At 42.7% G+C, this 17,715-nt stretch overlaps 1 protein-coding gene across 1 annotated transcript; it reads left to right on the top strand.

The window, feature by feature from the left end:
• The first annotated feature begins 4,604 nt into the window (after window positions 1–4,604).
• HCAR2 (hydroxycarboxylic acid receptor 2) lies at window positions 4,605–5,690 on the top strand. Its single transcript, XM_043978816.1, has one exon. The coding sequence runs from the start codon at window positions 4,605–4,607 to the stop codon at window positions 5,688–5,690; it is 1,086 nt and encodes a 361-aa protein (XP_043834751.1).
• The last annotated feature ends 12,025 nt before the right edge of the window (window positions 5,691–17,715 follow it).

The following is a 17,715-nucleotide window of genomic DNA, read 5'->3' as shown; positions in this document are numbered from 1 at the left end:
AGGGAGGGAAGGGAAGGTGGGAGAAAATTTTGGAACTAAAAATCCTGTGAAAACGAATGTTGAAAACTATCTTTACATGTAACTCAAAAATAATAAAATACTTTTATGATAAAAATGTTGGAAAAAAATACATTTATTATATACTTTAAAATACTTAAACTAAATTGGAAAAAACAGAGGCTCACATTTTTATCTGTTGTTGTTTAGTCATTTTCAGCCACGTCTGACTCTTTGTGATCCCATTTGGGGCTTTCTTGGCAAAGATACCGGAGGGGTTTAGCCATTTCCTTCTCCAGTTCATTTTACAGATGAGGAAACTGAGGCAAACAGGGTGAAGTGACTTGCCTAGGGTCACACAGCTAGTAAGTGTCTGAGGCTGGATTTGAACTCAGGAAGATGAGTCTTCATGACTTCAGACCCAATGTTTTCTAGTTGTCCACAGTTTCATATAGAGTTGGGTTGTTTTTTTCCCATTCTCTGTATAGTGAACTCTTCACAATTGTTGCTTGTAATAAACAAGAAGTTTAAATATCAAAAACTCTTAAGTAAATAAAAACAAAGTGGAGCCTCTCACATTACTTAACCAGCAACATCAACCAAAACTACTCCTGACCTATAGCTTAAAGCTAAACCAAGATTTGGAGGATAATCTCCTGCAAATGCTTAATTTCCCATGGGGTTTCAGCCAGTTTGGTTTCTGTTTTTTAACATGATTCACTGTGACAAGCTTCCTGAGCTCATAAATGGAAGGAAGACCCGAACAAGATTAAACAGGCCTCTAATCTTGCTTTAGGGCAAGAAATTCCCTGGAACTGGCCCCCAGAATCCAAGGAAAGGAGTCATTCATTGCCTAGAGAATTTTGAATTTTTGTTTTGAATCATAGAGCTGGAAGGGACCCTAGTGATCTAGTCCAACCCCTTTGTTTTAATGATGAGGAAACAAGCCCAAAGATGGGGATGATGTTGCCCTAGAAACACAGCTAATAAGAAGCAGAGCTAAGCCTAGAACCCTAGAAACAACTCCCCCCCCCAAAAAAAGAATGGAGTAAAGCTCAGAACATCATAGAGTCAGGGGCAGCTAGGTGGCTCAGTGGATAAAGCACCAACTCTGGTTTCAGGAGGACCTGAGTTCAAATCTGGCCTCAGATACTTGACACTTATTAGCTGTGTGACCCTGGGCAAGTCACTTAACCCCGATTGCCTCACCCAACCCCCCCCCAAAAAAAAGAACATCATAGAGTCAGAATTGGAAAGAACTTTAGAAGTCATCTGGTTTATTGGCCCTCATTTTACAGATAAGGAAACTGAGGCCTAAAGAGAACAGGTGACTAGAGTTGAATTCAAGACCGTTAGCTTTAACTCCTGTGCCCTTTCTACTCTATCATGCTGTGTCTAAGTATGACATGTCTACCATGATGTCTCTAAGGATATCAGTCAGTCAATAAATATTTACTAAGCCCCTACTGTGTGCTAAGTGCCCACCAAATTAAATGCTAGGGATATAATTAAAGGCAAAAAACAGTGTCCACTCTCAGGGAGTTCACAACCTAATGAAGAGACAATACGCAAACAACTATGTAGAAACAAGCTATAGGCAGGATAAATGTGAAATAATCAGCAGAGAGACAGGGGGATTGTTGTCAGTTCCACAGATTTCACTTCCCAAACTGTCCTTCATACAGATGCTAAAATAATTTTCCCAATGCACAGGTCTGATCATGTTACTACCCTGCTCACAAGCTCTCCTTGGCTCCCTATTGTCTCTAGAACAGAATACCAGTCCTTTAGCTTGGCCTTTCAAGTCAGCTACAATCTGACCCTGACCTTTTTCCACATTTCACATTTCATGTTCTCTGGGCAAGTCACTTCACCCTGTTTCCCTCAGTTTCCTCATGTGTAAAATGAACTGGAGAAGGAAATGGAAAAACACTCCAATTTCTCTGCCAAGAAAATCCCAGGGGGCAGCTAGGTGGCGCAGTGGATAAAGCACCAGCCCTGCAGTCAGGAGGACCTGAGTTCAAATCCGGCCTCAGACCCTGGACACTTACTAGCTGTGTGACCCTGGGCAAGTCACTTAACCCTCATTGCCCTGCAAAAAAAAAAAAAGAAAGAAAGAAAGAAAGAAAGAAAGAAAGAAAGAAAGAAAGAAAGAAAGAAAGAAAGAAAGAAAGAAAGAAAAGAAAATCCCCAATGGGCTCATGGAATGGGACACGACTGAAAAATGACCCAAAGTCACCCAGTAGTAAAGTAGGAAGCATCACTGATGGAATTTGAACCTAATTCCTCTCACTCCAGAGTTGGGACTCTTTCTATTCTAGGATCTTTAGACTGGGACCTCCAAAGGCCCTTCTCTCACTTCCCTTCCACGCCCCCCAAAATGGAGAAATTAATCCACTTAATTTGGGGACTCTCCCTTAGCTGGGACTATCTTAGGTTGAGTCAATTCTCACCTAAGCTTTTTCAACAAATACTTATTTTATTTTATTTAGTGGGGCAATGAGGGTTAAGTGACTTGCCCAGGGTCACACAGCTTGCAAGTGTCAAATGTCGGAGGTCAGATTTGAACTCAGGTCCTCCTGAATCCAGGGCCAGTGCTTTCTCCACTGTGCCACCTAGCTGCCTCACCTAAGCCTTTTCTATCTAACTGTCCCCAGTCCCCATCCAACAAACATTCCAGGACACCAGCGTCCACCCAGTGTAGGCATCTTACCATCTTCCTTGATGTCATTTACACTCCACCCCCACCTTTCCACCCCTTGTTGAAGGAACAATAATAAGATCAACATTGCCACTGGAAAGGTTAAAACAATCTACTTCCCTGTTCCTCTACTTATAATTCTCAAGTCTGCCAAGATCAGGGCTCCCTTCCCTGGTCACCTGTCCTATACACTTGCTGTTTCTGTCATCATCACCACCACCACCCTCCTTTTCATCATCATCATTATCTGGTACCTATTAGGGGCTAGCCACTTCATATATGCTCTCTCATTTGAGGCTCAGAACAATTCTGTGAGGTAGGTGCTATAATAGTCTTCATTTTATAGATGAGGAAACTGAGGCAAACAGAAGCCTCACAAAGTGACTTGCCAAGGGCCACACAGCTAGTGTCTCAGCTTGGATTTGAAATCAGATCTTTCCAACTCCGGGTCCCTCTCTCTAGCTACCTAGCCTGCGTTCCTGAGGTCCTTTCTGACTGATATTCTGTGACATTTCACTGATATGCTATTAGTAGGGTCTTGTCACAAAAAACAAAAACAAAAACAAACAAACCTAAATTTCCTCAAAATGGGAGATCTTTAGAAACTGCTCATTTGTGTTTTTGCCTTTCTTTGTAACCCCAGGGCTTAGCTCAATGCCTGGCACATAGGACATGTGTAATAGATGCTGCTTTTTGTTGTTGGAAAAACAAAGAAAAGTTTACTGTAATTCAATTTCCTGCCATCACTGGAAAGCCAAAGAGGCTTCAAGTCAAATTACAAGCAAACAAAACAACTCACTTTTTTTTTTTTTAGTGAGGCAATTGGGGTTAAGTGACTTGCCCAGGGTCACACAGCTAGTAAGTGTTAAGGGTCTGAGGCCAGATTTGAACTCAGGTACTCCTGACTCCAGGGCTGGTGCTCTATCCACTGCGCCACCTAGCTGTCCCCTAAAACAACTCACTTTTTAGCATACTTTTCTAACTAGAAAATAACCTAAAATTGGGGAGCGTTTCATATTTGTGGAAGGGGTATCAAAGCAGACAGTAAGGAATAATTCAAGACATTTGCCCCTACCAAGGGTCCATTACTATTTTCTCGTGCTTCCAAAAAATAATCTAAAAATGTGTGTGTGTGTGTGTGTGTGTGTGTGTGTGTGTGTGTGTGTGTGTGTTGGTTCAAATAGTTCTAGGAACTCTTTTTAAAAAATTACACTGATTAGTCTGGTAAATGTATTTTTGCCAAAGGCACAAATAAATTCCTCATTTATCCCTAAAAATTTCCATAACATAGCTCTACATACACACACACACACACATACACACACACTCCATAGGGACAAACACACAGGATCATAGAGGTGGAAAGGACATTAGAGGCCCACCTCTTCATTTTACAGATAGGGAAACTGAGTCCCAGAATGGTTAAGTGACTTCCTCAGATTTACACTGGGGTACAAGTAACAGAGAGGGGATTTGAGGGCTTTGATCCCAAAACCCCTGAACTGGCCACACGGACTTTATCTTCCCGTAGAGAATATCCTTCACATTCATAATAATCAAATGGCAATCTGTCTAAATTTACCCTTCATATTTTCCAAATATTGTGGGTTCTATTGACCTCGGGGATTTTTATTATTTGTTTATGCAAACAGCTACTAAAAGGTTGCATAAGCTCTCTCCTGTCTGTCTTTCTCCTTTTTTTTTTTTTTAAAGCTGTTTCGTAGTTTCCTGGTAACCATTCAGTCATCTATTTCGACACTTCTGACATAACATAAAGGCAGGCCCACAACTACTCAGCCCCACACACACCTTTTTCCTTGAGTGCTCATTAGGAGAGGCAATCAGTCCCGCCAGTTGTAAGGAGGAAACTGGTCGGTGAAGTTTCTCTCTTTGCAGAAGCACAGCCATGAGCAGCAAAAACTGCTGTGTTTTCCGGGATGAACTTATCCCTCGGGTGTTGCCCCCCGTGCTGGGGCTGGAGTTTGTGTTTGGAACTCTGGGCAATGGTCTGGCCCTGTGGGCTTTCTGCTTTTCCTTGAAGTCCTGGAAATCTAGCCGGATCTTCCTTTTCAACCTGGCTGTGGCTGACTTAATGCTGATCTTCTGTCTTCCCTTCCTGACGGATAACTATGTGAGGAAATGGGACTGGAGGTTTGGTGATATCCCTTGCCGCCTGATGCTCTTCATGTTGGCCATGAACCGGCAGGGCAGCATCATCTTCCTCACGGTCGTGGCTGTGGACCGATACTTCAGGGTGGTTCACCCCCATCATGCTGTGAACAAACTATCCAATAGAACAGCAGCCATCATCAGTTGCCTTCTGTGGGGGGTCACCATTGCCCTAACCGGCCACCTCCTCATCACCTCTCATGTGAAAAATATGGGAAACTCGCAGTTCTGCAGCAGCTTTGCCATCTGCCCAACCTTTGGCTGGCACGATGCCATGTTCCTCCTGGAGTTCTTCCTGCCCCTTGGCATCGTCATATTCTGCTCCACCAGCATCATCTGGAGCCTTCGGAGGAGGCAGTTGGACAAGCAGGCTAAGATCAAGCGGGCCATCCGCTTCATCATGGTGGTCACCATTGTCTTCGTGATCTGCTTTTTGCCCAGTGTGGCTGTGAGGATTCGGATCTTCTGGCTCCTCTACTCCCAGGGCACCAGCAACTGTGAGATCTACCGCTCAGCAGACCTGGCCTTTTATATCACCCTCAGTTTCACCTACATGAACAGTATGCTGGACCCCCTGGTATACTACTTCTCCAGCCCATCTTTCCCCAACTTCTTCTCCAAGCTGATCACTTGCCGTCTTAGGCAGAAGTCAACAGGAGACTCAGATAACAACCGGAGCACCAGTGGGGACCCCACAGGGGACTTGTGCCTGACCAGTTCCAGTTGTGGAAATACCAGCACCCGACGGAGTCTGCCAGATGTATTAAAGACCAACTCCAGTGTGGTATGGACCTCTACAAATACAACCCCAACATCTCCTTAAGCAATCCAGATGATGTCGGAGAAGGGAGAATGAGGCTCCTAGAACTAAGATTTCTAGAAATGAGGTCTTGGCAATCTATGGACCAATGCCAATGGACTGGCCCATAGATACCTCTTGTCTTCAGAGCTGATGGCTCGAATGGAACAAGAGGAGCGGTGCAGTGACTTTCAGTTCTGATCTGCTGCCACAAAACCTTTAGGGAAAAGGATGGAAGTGATGCTCAGCTTCTGGAATGCTTGGCTTAATTTATTCATCTCAAAGCATCTTCTAGATCACAAACCTAACAACAGTGGAACTGAGGCCAGAAGAGGCTGTAAGTTTTGGCCCGGCCCTCTTCCAGCTCTGTGGCTTCTGGTCAGAATCTGTTCCCTTTCTCCCTCCACATGTGGAAGTAGAAGGGGTGGAGAGAGTGAAGGTCCTCCACTTCAGGAGCAGTGTCCAGCGGGACTGTGTGCAGAACCAAATGACAGGAGGGAAGCCCAGTCCTTCTGGAGGCTGACCAGGCCAGCAAAAACCTACATGAACAGTATGCCTGGGATCAAAGAGACTCCCTAGCTTCGCTGAATGATATCTGTGTTCTCCAGGGGTGAAAGGAAGAGAGTGAATACAAGGAAATGTAGATCCCATTAGAAGGTGGGCAACTGAACAGTGATACCAAATGATATTAAATGGCATTTTCAGTACAGCTAATGGGCTACTAATCTATTCCTACCTTGTTTACACTTGAGGATTGAGTAGCTGGAAAAAAACAAACAAACCACCCTCTCTGGTTTCCGAAGAAAGCTGCCTCTTCGTTGTTTGCTTTTGTCTTTTAAAGGGAAAGTGCTACTTACTACCTATGAGTCAAGGGAAGATGGTCTGTGTGGTTTGTGTGTTTTTAACCATTTCTGCTGTCCAGTAGTTACCGTGATTTCATTACTTTAATAAATTCTAATAAAAAATGTCCCAGCTTGTGTTGCATGTATCTGGGTGATGGGTCACAGAAATGGACTTCTGTTCTTTGAGCTTAGTTATTCTGAGTTATTGAATGTGTATGATGGGGAAACAAAAACAAAGCATTCGAATTTTTCACTGGGGGAGTAAAGAGCTTCCAGTTTAATAGTTTCAGTTCTTAATCTTGGCATGACAAGAAAAAGCCCTGGTTTGTGGGGAGTTAGTCACCTTGGTTTCTGCTAAGCTCTCCTCTGGGTCCCAGACACTCCTGGATTCCTTGTCGAGTAGAAACTTGTCCCTGACCTCCTTAGAATCTGATAGGAAACTTATAGATGGTCCCACCCTATCTGGCTGAACAGAGATAAATAAATAACGAGAGTGATCTCTGTATTTCAAGACTTCCTTGGACGTGCCCACCTTGCAACACTTCTGAGCATCCTAGAATTATTAGGGCCTTTGGGTCCAACCTCCTAAATTACATATGAGGAATCAGTGCCAGTAGGGAAGTGGCTTAAGATTATGTGTGCATAGCTCTGGAGCTGAAAGAGACCTTAGAAGCCACCTAGTCCATTTCTCCCTCCCCCATTTTGTAGGTGAGGAAACTGAGATCTAAAAAGGAAATGACTTATCCTGGGATCCTTTGCTTCTTCTTGTTGTTTGTTCATGGGGTGATGTCATGACTTGCAGTGAATAGGGTTTAAGGGAGGGAGGGCTGTGCAAGGTCACCCACCTCACTCTATCCTCCAGAGCCATCTGGGTTCATTGGCAAGATGTACAACAGGATGGCTGGAGATGGTCTGGATGTTTAAGGCAATTGGGGTTAAGTGACTTGTTCAGGGTCACACAGCTAGTAAGTGTCTGAGGTGAGATTTGAACTCAGATCCTCCCAACTTCAGGGCCAGTGCTCTATGCACTGTGCCATCTAGCTGCCCCATCCTGGGGTCACACAAGTAGTAAGTGACAGAACAGGATTTGAATCCAGTGCTCTTTCTACTTAATTACCTTTAATTACTTTCCTTCTTTTAAAAAAATTGACATGGGGCAGCTAGGTGGTGAAGTGGATAAAGCACCGGCCATGGAGTCAGGAGTACCTGAGTTCAAATCCGACCTCAGACACTTAACACTTACTAGCTGTGTGACCCTGGGCAAGTCACTTAACCCCAACTGCCTCACTAAAAAAAAAATTAAATTAAAAAAAAATTGACATCTTTTGTTTATCACATCATCTAAATTTTCTCTTTGTTCCTTCACCAACTCAGTCCAGGAGAGTCATCCCTAACAGTAAGAAAAGGGGGGGGGGATCAGTGAAACTGCTCAACAAATTAAACGAAATCTTATAATATATCTGGAAATAATCCACATTAGTGAAGCCCCCACCTCTGCAAAGGAACCAGGGGACTTTAATTGTATTTTTCTTTCTTTCTTTCTCTCTCTCTCTCTCTTTCTTTCTTTCATTATTTCTTTTGGGGGGGGGCAGGGCAATGAGGGTTAAGTTAACTTGCCCAGGGTCACAGAGTTAGTGTCAAGTGTCTGAGGCCGAATTTGAACTCAGGTCCTCCTGAATCCAGGGCCAGGTGCTTTATCCACTGTGCTACCTAGCAGCCCCCAGGACATTTATTTTCAGTTGTTCTTTCCCTTCACATTGTTGACTAGGTCTCGAAGGGAAACCTGGGATTCTAAGAGTTGGAGGGGGTGGGGGGCGGGGGGGGGGAACAAAACGTTCCTGGGATGGAGAACACAACCAGCGAAAAAGCATAGATCATCTCTTTTACAAAGAGGAAGAGCCTGGTGCCCTGAGGAAGACCAGGGACTTCCCCTAATCCGGAATCCATGACTCAGTGGTGCAATCAGGTTAAGAAACTTTTAATTCTTAAAGCAGCGTGAGTCTGCAAGTGTCTACCAAACCACCCCTTATGCCAAGAAGAGGATCGGGTGGCCTTGAGCAAAATAAATAGGCAGGGCAGAAAATAGGTTTTCTCTCTTTTCTCCTATCCTTCACTCCAACTGATCCCTCCAGGGACATTGTGAAAGGGACATTCAGAAAGCCTCTTGCAGTAACATGGAAGGATGTTTTGTGGGAGGGTGTGATTAGTTCTGCTCTATGACAACAACTTCAAATAAACCACAATATTCTTCACATATCCTGAGCTCCCTTTAACAAAAAGTCATGAGTCTGTTATCCTTATGAGGTTATCATCTAGCCCTGTCTTGAAACTCTTTACCCCTTGGGACACCTCCTCTTGATGTAATGAGGTCCACGGGTCAATTAAATTGACTTTCCGCTGTATGAAGTAGAACTTTATTTGTTCTAAACAACCTCTTTCCCAAGCATCAAAGTGATGCATCCTAATTCTAGTATTCCAAACACTGAGGGAAAATGCCATGTTATCTATCATGATTTTATAAACTTCAATCATGGCCTTTTTTAGAGACTAGATCTTGCCTATTTATTTATTTAGCATATTCCCTTGCTTGTGTTGTTGTTCAGTCATGCCTGACTCTCTGAGATCCTGTTTGGGGTTTTCCTGACAAAGATACTGGAGTGGTTTGCCATTTCCTTCTCTAGCTCATTTTACAGGTGAGGAAACTAAAACAAGATTTAGTGACTCCCCTAGGGTCACATAGCTAGCTAGTAATTGTCTTAGGTTGGATTTGAACTCACATCTTCCTGACCCCAGACCCAGCGCTCTATCCACTGGGCCAACTAACTACCTCCCTTGGTCATACTGATAACATTTCTCTGAACTATCTCTAAGCAGCACAATATAGTAAATTGGGTACCGGTTTTAGAGTGAGGAAGACCCAAGTTCAAATCCCACCTCAGATGTGTGACCCTGTACAAGTCATTTAATCCCATTCTGTCTCTGTTTCCTCATCTATAAAATTGAGAGGGTGAGACTCAGCTGCTTCTGATGGCCCTGCAAATCTAGGACCCTCAGCACTTTGTGTATTTCCTGAGGTAGGGTGAGGTCACCAGAAATACATATGATGTTTTAGACATGGATGTTCCAATTTTTTTACAAAGGTGGGTATGATAACAAGTGCCATTTACACAGTGCTTTGCTGTTTTCGAAACACTGTATACAATACAATTCATACTATGGGGACAACTAGGTGGCGCAGTGGATAGAGCACCGGCCCTGGATTCAGGAGGACCTGAATTCAAATCCAGTCTCAGATACTTTACACTTACTAGCTGTGTGACCCTGGGCAAGTCACTTGACCCCAATTGCCTCATGAAAGAAAGAAAGAAAGAAAGAAAGAAAGAAAGAAAGAAAGAAAGAAAGAAAGAAAGAAAGAAGAAGAAAGAAAGAAAGAAAGAAAGAAAGAAAGAAAGAAAGAAAGGAAGAAAGAAAGAAAGAAAGAAAGAAAGAAAGAAAGAAAGAAAGAAAGGCACAAGGAAGGGCAGCTAGGTGGCACAGTGGATAGAGCACCAGCCCTGGAGTCAGGAGTACCTGAGTTCAAATCCAGCCTCAGACACTTAACACTTACTAGCTGTGTGACCCTGGGCAAGTCACTTAACCCCAATTGCCTTACTAGAAGAAGAAGAAGAAGAAGAAGAAGAAGAAGAAGAAGAAGAAGAAGATTTTTCACTAAAAAAAAAAAGACACAAGGAAGCTGAGGAATGTTCAGAAGAGGTCAGCTGAGAAAAGGAAGGACCTAACATGCATAATATTTGAATATTGATTGAAGCAACTGGAGATAGACTAGTGAAGAGAAGACTTGGGAGATACTTGACAGAGTGAAGACGGATTAGAATCATGGCTTTAGGACTGGAAAGAACCTCAGAGGCTATTTAGTCAAATTCCCTCCTTTTTTTTTCCACAGATGAGGAAACTGAGTCCCACAGTCACATAGAGGGTGGGATTCGAATCCTGGTCCTCTGATTCAGTAAGCTCATTATTCTACCTCACTGTCTCTCTTTTTTTTAATTTATTTTTAAAATTTTTTTAGTGAGGCAATTGGAGTTAAGTGACTTGCCCAGGGTCACACAGCTAGTAAGTGTCAAGTGTCTGAGGCCGGATTTGAACTCAGGTCCTCCTGAATCCAGGGCTGGTGCTTTATCCACTACGCCACCTAGCTGCCCCCCATCCAGCCACTCTTTACATCACCCTCACAGCCGTCATCTCACCAGCCACATAACCCTGACTTGGCCACTTCCCAATTCTGATTCTGGAATTATAATTAAATAGATTATTTCCTTGTTCCTGGAAAGGTTGTGTCAACGGACTCCTCCATGACACCACTCACCATCTTTGTAACTTTCCAAATGAGATCTCTCTTCCTGGCCACCACTCTCCTTTAGGTCTGTTAGAGTGTAAACCCTCTTTGAGGGCAGGGCCCCCCGGGCTGTGCTTTTATATTTGTAACTCCCTGTTTGGTACATGGTGAACAATTAGCCCATGCCTTTTCATTCCTTCTTGAATTCTGTGATTTTTTTTTTAAAATGAGATGTTTCACCTTAATGTTTCCATTTGATGAAAGTCAATAAAGTCTAAGGAAATCTGTGATAGTAACTGACTTTATACAGCATTTTAAGGTCTGAACAGCACTTTTCACACACCCCATTTGATCCTCCTCACAGTGCTGTGAGGTAGGTACATACAGATATTCCTCACCCTATTTTACAAATAAAGAAACTGAGGATTATCCTAAGCGACTTGCTCCTGGTCACGCAAGCTATGAGTGTCAAGGCAGGATTCCCACCCAGGTTTCTATCCTGTTTTCAACTCCAGCTCTCTTCTCTAACACATCACTGAGTAAACAGTGAAAAGAGGAAACGGAGGCATACGTTGGAAAGAGGTCAGAGGCCTGGTTACCAAGAGTAGTTCTGTCCTTTGTTAGGTACCCGTGTGACTCTGGCACAGTCATTTCATTTCTCAGGACTCCAGTTCCATCTATAATTTGAAGGAAGATTAGACTGATGTTTAGTCATTTTCAGTCATGTCTGACTCTCTGTGACCCTATTTGAAGTTTTCTTGGCAAAAATACTGGAGAGGGTTGCCATTTTTTTTTCTTTGACTCATTTTAAAGTTGAGGAAACTGAGGCAAACAGGGTGAAGTGACTTGGCCAGGGTCAAATGGGGGCTGAAAAGGGAAGAGAGGAGGACATGGTAGAAAAGGTCTAGAGTCTGAAGAGAAATGAAGACATGGCTGGTCAGGCGTTTTCTTTAAAATGGAGATTCTGGGAAGGTACCACAGGGGAGAGTCAGCTTCCAGTGTGAGAAGTCCAGGGGTGGAGTGAACTTCCAGGGGGAGGAAGCTTCTGTGGCCTTAAAGAGAAAGTCCAAAAAAACAAGAGGATAGGAAAAAAGGATGGCTATTTCTTTTAAACAGGTCACCATGTTAAATCTCTGAGAGCTGAAGGATGTGAATGGAACATTCCAAATATTGAGACATGACCCATATGTTCCCACGATCCTAACTTAACCAATATTGATCTACTTGGTATGCTGGCCACACCTATAATATATAGTCACTACTATTAATAGGTAGCAGGTATTTAGTATAATATGCCTAATACAAGTTGAAAAGAAATATAATCTAATGCAGAAAATGTGGGTTGAGAAATTAGGTGTTTTCTTGTCAAGATGCTTATGAAATGCCATTCTTTTGGATATGATGCTTCCTCCCCTGCCCATCTTAAAGAATTCTGAACTTAAATATCAGCTCAAAATGAGCATTTTGTCCTTTGGATGTGATTCTTTTTTTTTTTTAGTGAGGCAATTGGGGTTAAGTGACTTGCCCAGGGTCACACAGCTAGTAAGTGTCAAGTGTCTGAGGCCGGCTTTGAACTCAGGTGCTCCTGACTCCAGTGCTCTATCCACTGTGCCACCTACCTGCCCCTGGATGTGATATTTTAAAATAGAACTGCTCATTTTTGTTAAGAAAACAAAACTTAGTTTTATTGTAAAATATAGCACAGCTCATGGGATTGAGATAATTGGTTCCTAGGCCTAGAGAGTGTTGAGTTCAACTTTCACACTTTACAGATGAGGACACTGAGGCTTAGAGAGGGGAAATGACCTATCCTAAGTCACACAGCTGGTACGTGGCTGAGTCAGGATTTGAACCTGGGTCGTCTTGACTCCATTGCTCTGTCACTCTGCTTCGCCAATTGGAGCTAGGGAGATTATCCAATCATAGGATCATATCATTTAGAGCTGGAAGGGATTTTGTAGATTTTCTTGTCCAACCACAATTTCCCCATTTTACATATGAGGAAACTGAGATCCGGGGAACAGCACAGGATCTCTGAATATAGAGACAGGAGGGATCTCAGTTAGCGGCTACTTCAACCCACACTTGAAAACTATCCCCACTACAATGTATTTGATAAGTGGTCAGATACATTATAGTTGTTTGTCCTTCATTCTCGAAGAGGACCATGACATCGGGAGGTGATGTCATGACTTGCAGTGAATTGGATTTAAGTGAAGGAGGGCTGCGCAAAGTCACCAACCTCACTCTCTCCTCCAGAGCCATCCGGGTCCAGTAGCAATACGTATATCAGGACATCTGGAGATGGCCCTGGATGTTTGAGGCAATTGGGGTTGAGTGACTTGCCCAGGGTCACTAGTAAGTGTCTGAGGTGCGATTTGAACTCAGATCCTCCTAACTTCAGGGCTAGTGCTCTATCCACTATGCCACCTAGCTGTCCTTATATTATAGTGGGACATACTGGAACAAAGCCCCTAACCTATTCCCATCTTTGCACTGAAGTCACCAGGTAACAGTGTATGTTGATTTAATTTGGAAGGTCTTGAGTTTTTCCTAGAATTTCTCTGTTTACTTTTGCAACTGATCCTTTCAAACTTTGAAATTGATGTTGATTGAATTAAAAAACCCCAAACCATTTACTAAGTGCTTACTGTGTGCTAAGCACTGCATTAAGTATTTAAAATAAAAGGCAAATACAATACAATCCCCAGCCCTCAAAAAGCTTACATTCTGATAGGAGGAGACAACACCCATAGGAGGTCTCAGCTTCTAGTCAGTCTATAAACATTTAAGTGCCTACTATGTGCCAGTCTCTATACTAAGGGCTGAGGATCTTGTTGGTCCTTCCTTTCAAAGAGGACCAATGACATCACTGAGTGATGGGGATCTAAAAAAAGACTAAAGAGAATCTCTGCCTTCAAGGAGCTCACAGTCTAAAGGGGGAGACAAGATGCAAACAATTGTGTACAAGCTGGTAAACTGGAGTCGGATGGAAAGGTCCCATAATCCTTAGGGAGGATCATCAAAATAGGCAGCAATGCACCTTTAATGTTCTCTTGATTTCATTATTTCTGATAGTGAGGACTTTGATGGGAAGAACTTTCTCTTCTGAATCGTCAGTAGCTATGGCTGCTGAGGAGGGAGGGGCCACAGAGGCAGATGGAGGTTGCATCTCTAAAACTGCTGATTGGGGGCAGCTAGGTGGCACAGTGGATAGAGCACCAGTCCTGGATTCAGGAGGACCTGAGTTCAAATCCAGCCTCAGACACTTAACACTTACTAGCTGTGTGACCCTGGGCAAGTCACTTAACCCCAATTGCCTCACTAAAAAATAATAAAATAAAATAAAACTGCTGATTCCCCAGATGATGGCTAGGGCCCAAAGAAGGGGTGGTGATCTGTGGGGGTTCTTGAGCTCAGGGTTCTAGAATATTCTGCCTCTCTAGTGCAAGTTCTTAAGTGTCGTTGGCTTCCTTCGAGATTCAGGTCAAATATGTGTATATATATATATTTACTTTAGATATTTTTCCAACTACGTATAAACTTTGGGGGGGGCAATGGGGGTTAAATGACTTGCCCAAGGTCACACAGCTAGTAAGTGTCAAGTGTCTGAGGCCAGATTTGAACTCAGGTACTCCTGAATCCCGGGCCAGTGATTTATCCACTGCACCACCTAGCTGCCCCTGCACCACCTAGCTACCCCAACATTCATTTTTATTTGTTTGTTTGTTTGTTTTTGTGAGGCAATTGGGGTTAAGTGACTTGCCCAGGGTCACACAGCTCCTAAGTGTCAAGTGTCTGAGCTCTGATTTGAACTCAGGTCCTCCTGAATCCAGGGCCAGTGTTCTATCCACTGCGCTACCTAGCTGCCCCCCAACATTCAAATTTCAAATTTCAAATTCTCTCTCTCCCTTCCTCCCCTCCCCTCTCATTGAGAAGGCACGTAATTTGATATAACTTATATCTGTGCAGCAAGGACAATATTTTAACAAATTTTTCATAAGTTTTTATTGATGTCTTCTATTTACATCTTTTTTTTTATCTCCAGTATTCCCTCCTCCTCTCAGAGAGCCATCCCACATAATAAATAGTATTTTTATTTAATTTTTTAAATTCTTAACAGTTTTTCATTTTTCTAATTGCATGTAAAGATAATTTTCAGCATTTATGTAAGATTTTGAGTTCCAAATTTTTCTCCTTCCCTCCCTCCCAGCTCCCCCCATGACAGCAAGCAATCTGATAGAGGTTATACAGTACAATCATGTTAAACATATTTCCACAGGCAGCTAGGTGGTGCAGTGGATAAAGCACCAGCCCTGGATTCAGGAGGACCTGAGTTCAAATCTGGCCTCAGACACTTGATACTTACTAGCTGTGTGACCCTGGGCAAGTCACTTAACCCCCATTGCCCCACAAAAAATAAAAATTAAATTAAATTAAACATATTTCCACATTAGTCATGTTGTGAAAGAAGAATCAGAACAAAAGGGAAAAACCACAAGAAAGAAGAAACAAAAAAGCAAACCACAAAGGGAAAATAGTCTGCTTCAATCTGCATTCAGACTCAATAGTTCTTTCTCTTGATGAGGAGAGCATTTTCCATCATGAGACTTTTAGAATTGTTTTGTATCATTGTATTGCTGAGAAGAGAGGTCTATCACACTTGATCAGAAAAGTAGAGATGACTATAAACTCTTGAGCTTCTAAAGGTCAGAAGTATTAGCTTTTAGAGGTTCAGGAGCTTTAGTCTGTGCCATAGTTTCCCAGCAGCTGAGCCCAGTGAGGAATGACCCCCAGCATCCCTGCCCATCAGTGAATCAGACCTGGTAATGAGGTGCTGCTTTCTGGAGTGATTTTGTCCATCAGCTATGCCACTTTGGGAAGTGAACTTGGGAGGGAGGGAGGAGGGATGCTGAGTATCAACTACTGTAAGTTTGAGTCTACTCTCCCCAGGCACTGAGATGATATAGTGGAGAGTGTGTATCCACTTTTTGGTACTTCTGTTCTTGCTATATTTTCTTGGCTATATGTTATCCCTTGGTAAAAGAGTATTGGTGTTAATTGGTTAAATGATACCAGGTGCTAATCACTGAGTCAATCAATGATATAAAGCAGATGCTTACTGTAACACTCAAATGTGGGCAATACATATATACACACATGTACACACATGTACACACATGTATACATATATACACATGCATGTGCCTATATACACACATCTACATACCTATTAGAAAGACACTCCACATCCCCTCCAGGGATGAAAGGGAGATGTAGCCAGCATTGTTCGGGGGCACCTATCTCCTCAGTGCAGGTCAGAGTTGAGATGAGGCTCCCCAGAGTCTATAAAGGCTAAATTTGTATCCCTGCCACTTAGCATAGTGCCTAGCACCGATAAAGGTTCTATAAATGCTTGTTGACCGACTGTTTCTAGCTGCTTTTCACCATATGATAAAGCTGACTCTGCCAACTCTTTCTTATAACTCCATGGAAATGAGAGCGGGTATACCATGTACCATGCATAGGTACATTTAATTCGTCCAGTGTGTCTTTCCTGGGCTTCCCAAGCAGCTCAGATGCCAAATATATTTATTTAAAACCACTTATCAACTACAAATCAGAGCCGAGTTTTAGGTGAACCACACAGCAGAGAAATTCAGCATCAGGAAGAGGAGGGTAATGTTAATAACAGCTTGATTTTTCCATAGGCAAACAATGCCCAAATGCTCCCTTCTTCCCGCCACCTGCCTTTGATTTTAGTAAGGGAAATTAATCACTGAGCTATGCAGGATGCAAATTAATGGATCCCAGAGAAAGAACTCTTATTGGCCACCTTTCATGATAAAGAAAAGAAATAGCTCATCCTCTGGGGTTCCCATGGTAGCTGAGCATTAGGCTGGATAATACCGATTAATTTTTCCCCTACTTTTAAGGAAATAAAGCTAGACTGCTATAAATAATACAGCTGCTCCAGAAAAAAAATCAAACACCTCTCTACCTCAATATATCCAACTTTATTATTATTCTTAATAAAAAGGGCATCTATTTTGTGTTTTAAAGGTATAGGTTCTAGACCTGTTATTTTATCTGTACAGGGAACTCCTGGATGAAGAAAGTCTTTTATCACTTCAGGTTGGCACCTTCTCTGCAACTTATATTAGCCTATCACAATGAGAAGTTAAGTGACCAGGGTCACATAGTCAGTATGTATAAGAGGCAGGAGTTGAATCTGGGGTTTTCTGGCTTCTAGACCAACTCTCTCCCCTCTTTGATTTACTGTCTCCCTCTTTTAAAAGATGTGATTTGGGGGCAGCTAGATGGCGCAGTGGTTAAAGCACCGGCCCTGGATTCAGGAGTACCTGAGTTCAAATCCGACCTTACACTTACTAACTGTGTGACCCTGGGCAAGTCACTTAACCCCCATTGCCCTGCAAAAATAAAACAAAACAAAAAAAAACAACAAAAAAAAAGATGTGATTTGAGGGGAAGCTAGGTGGCTGAGTGGATAAAGTACAGGCCCTCAAGTCAGGAGGATCTGAGTTCAATTGTGACCTCAGACCCTTCTTAGCTGTGTGACCCTGGGCAAGTCACTTAACCTTGATTGTCTCCAAAAAAGAAACCAAAAAAAAAAAAAAAGATGTGACTTGATCAACCTATGAATCGTTCTGTTTTTGTCTTGGTGACCCTAACACAGTATTTTTATTTTTTTGAGGCAATAGAGGTTAAGTGACTTGCCCAGGGTCACACAGATAATAAGTATGTGAGGTCAAATTTGAACTCAGGTTCTCTTGACTCCAAATCCAGAGCTCTATCAACTGCCCCCTTACAGTACATTAAAAAAAAAAAATCTTTGTTGAACTGAATTGAA

This window comes from Dromiciops gliroides, chromosome 1 (assembly GCF_019393635.1).
Source record: "Dromiciops gliroides isolate mDroGli1 chromosome 1, mDroGli1.pri, whole genome shotgun sequence".
In the NCBI taxonomy this organism is placed as follows: Eukaryota; Metazoa; Chordata; class Mammalia; order Microbiotheria; family Microbiotheriidae; genus Dromiciops; species Dromiciops gliroides.
Note: the sequence above shows the minus strand (reverse complement) of the source record. Positions and strands in the feature narration are given on the sequence as shown.

Coding starts and splice junctions, on each gene's coding strand:
- HCAR2 (XM_043978816.1), top strand. CDS start 4,605: ATGAGCAGCAAAAACTGCTGTGTTTTCCGGGATGAACTTATCCCTCGG.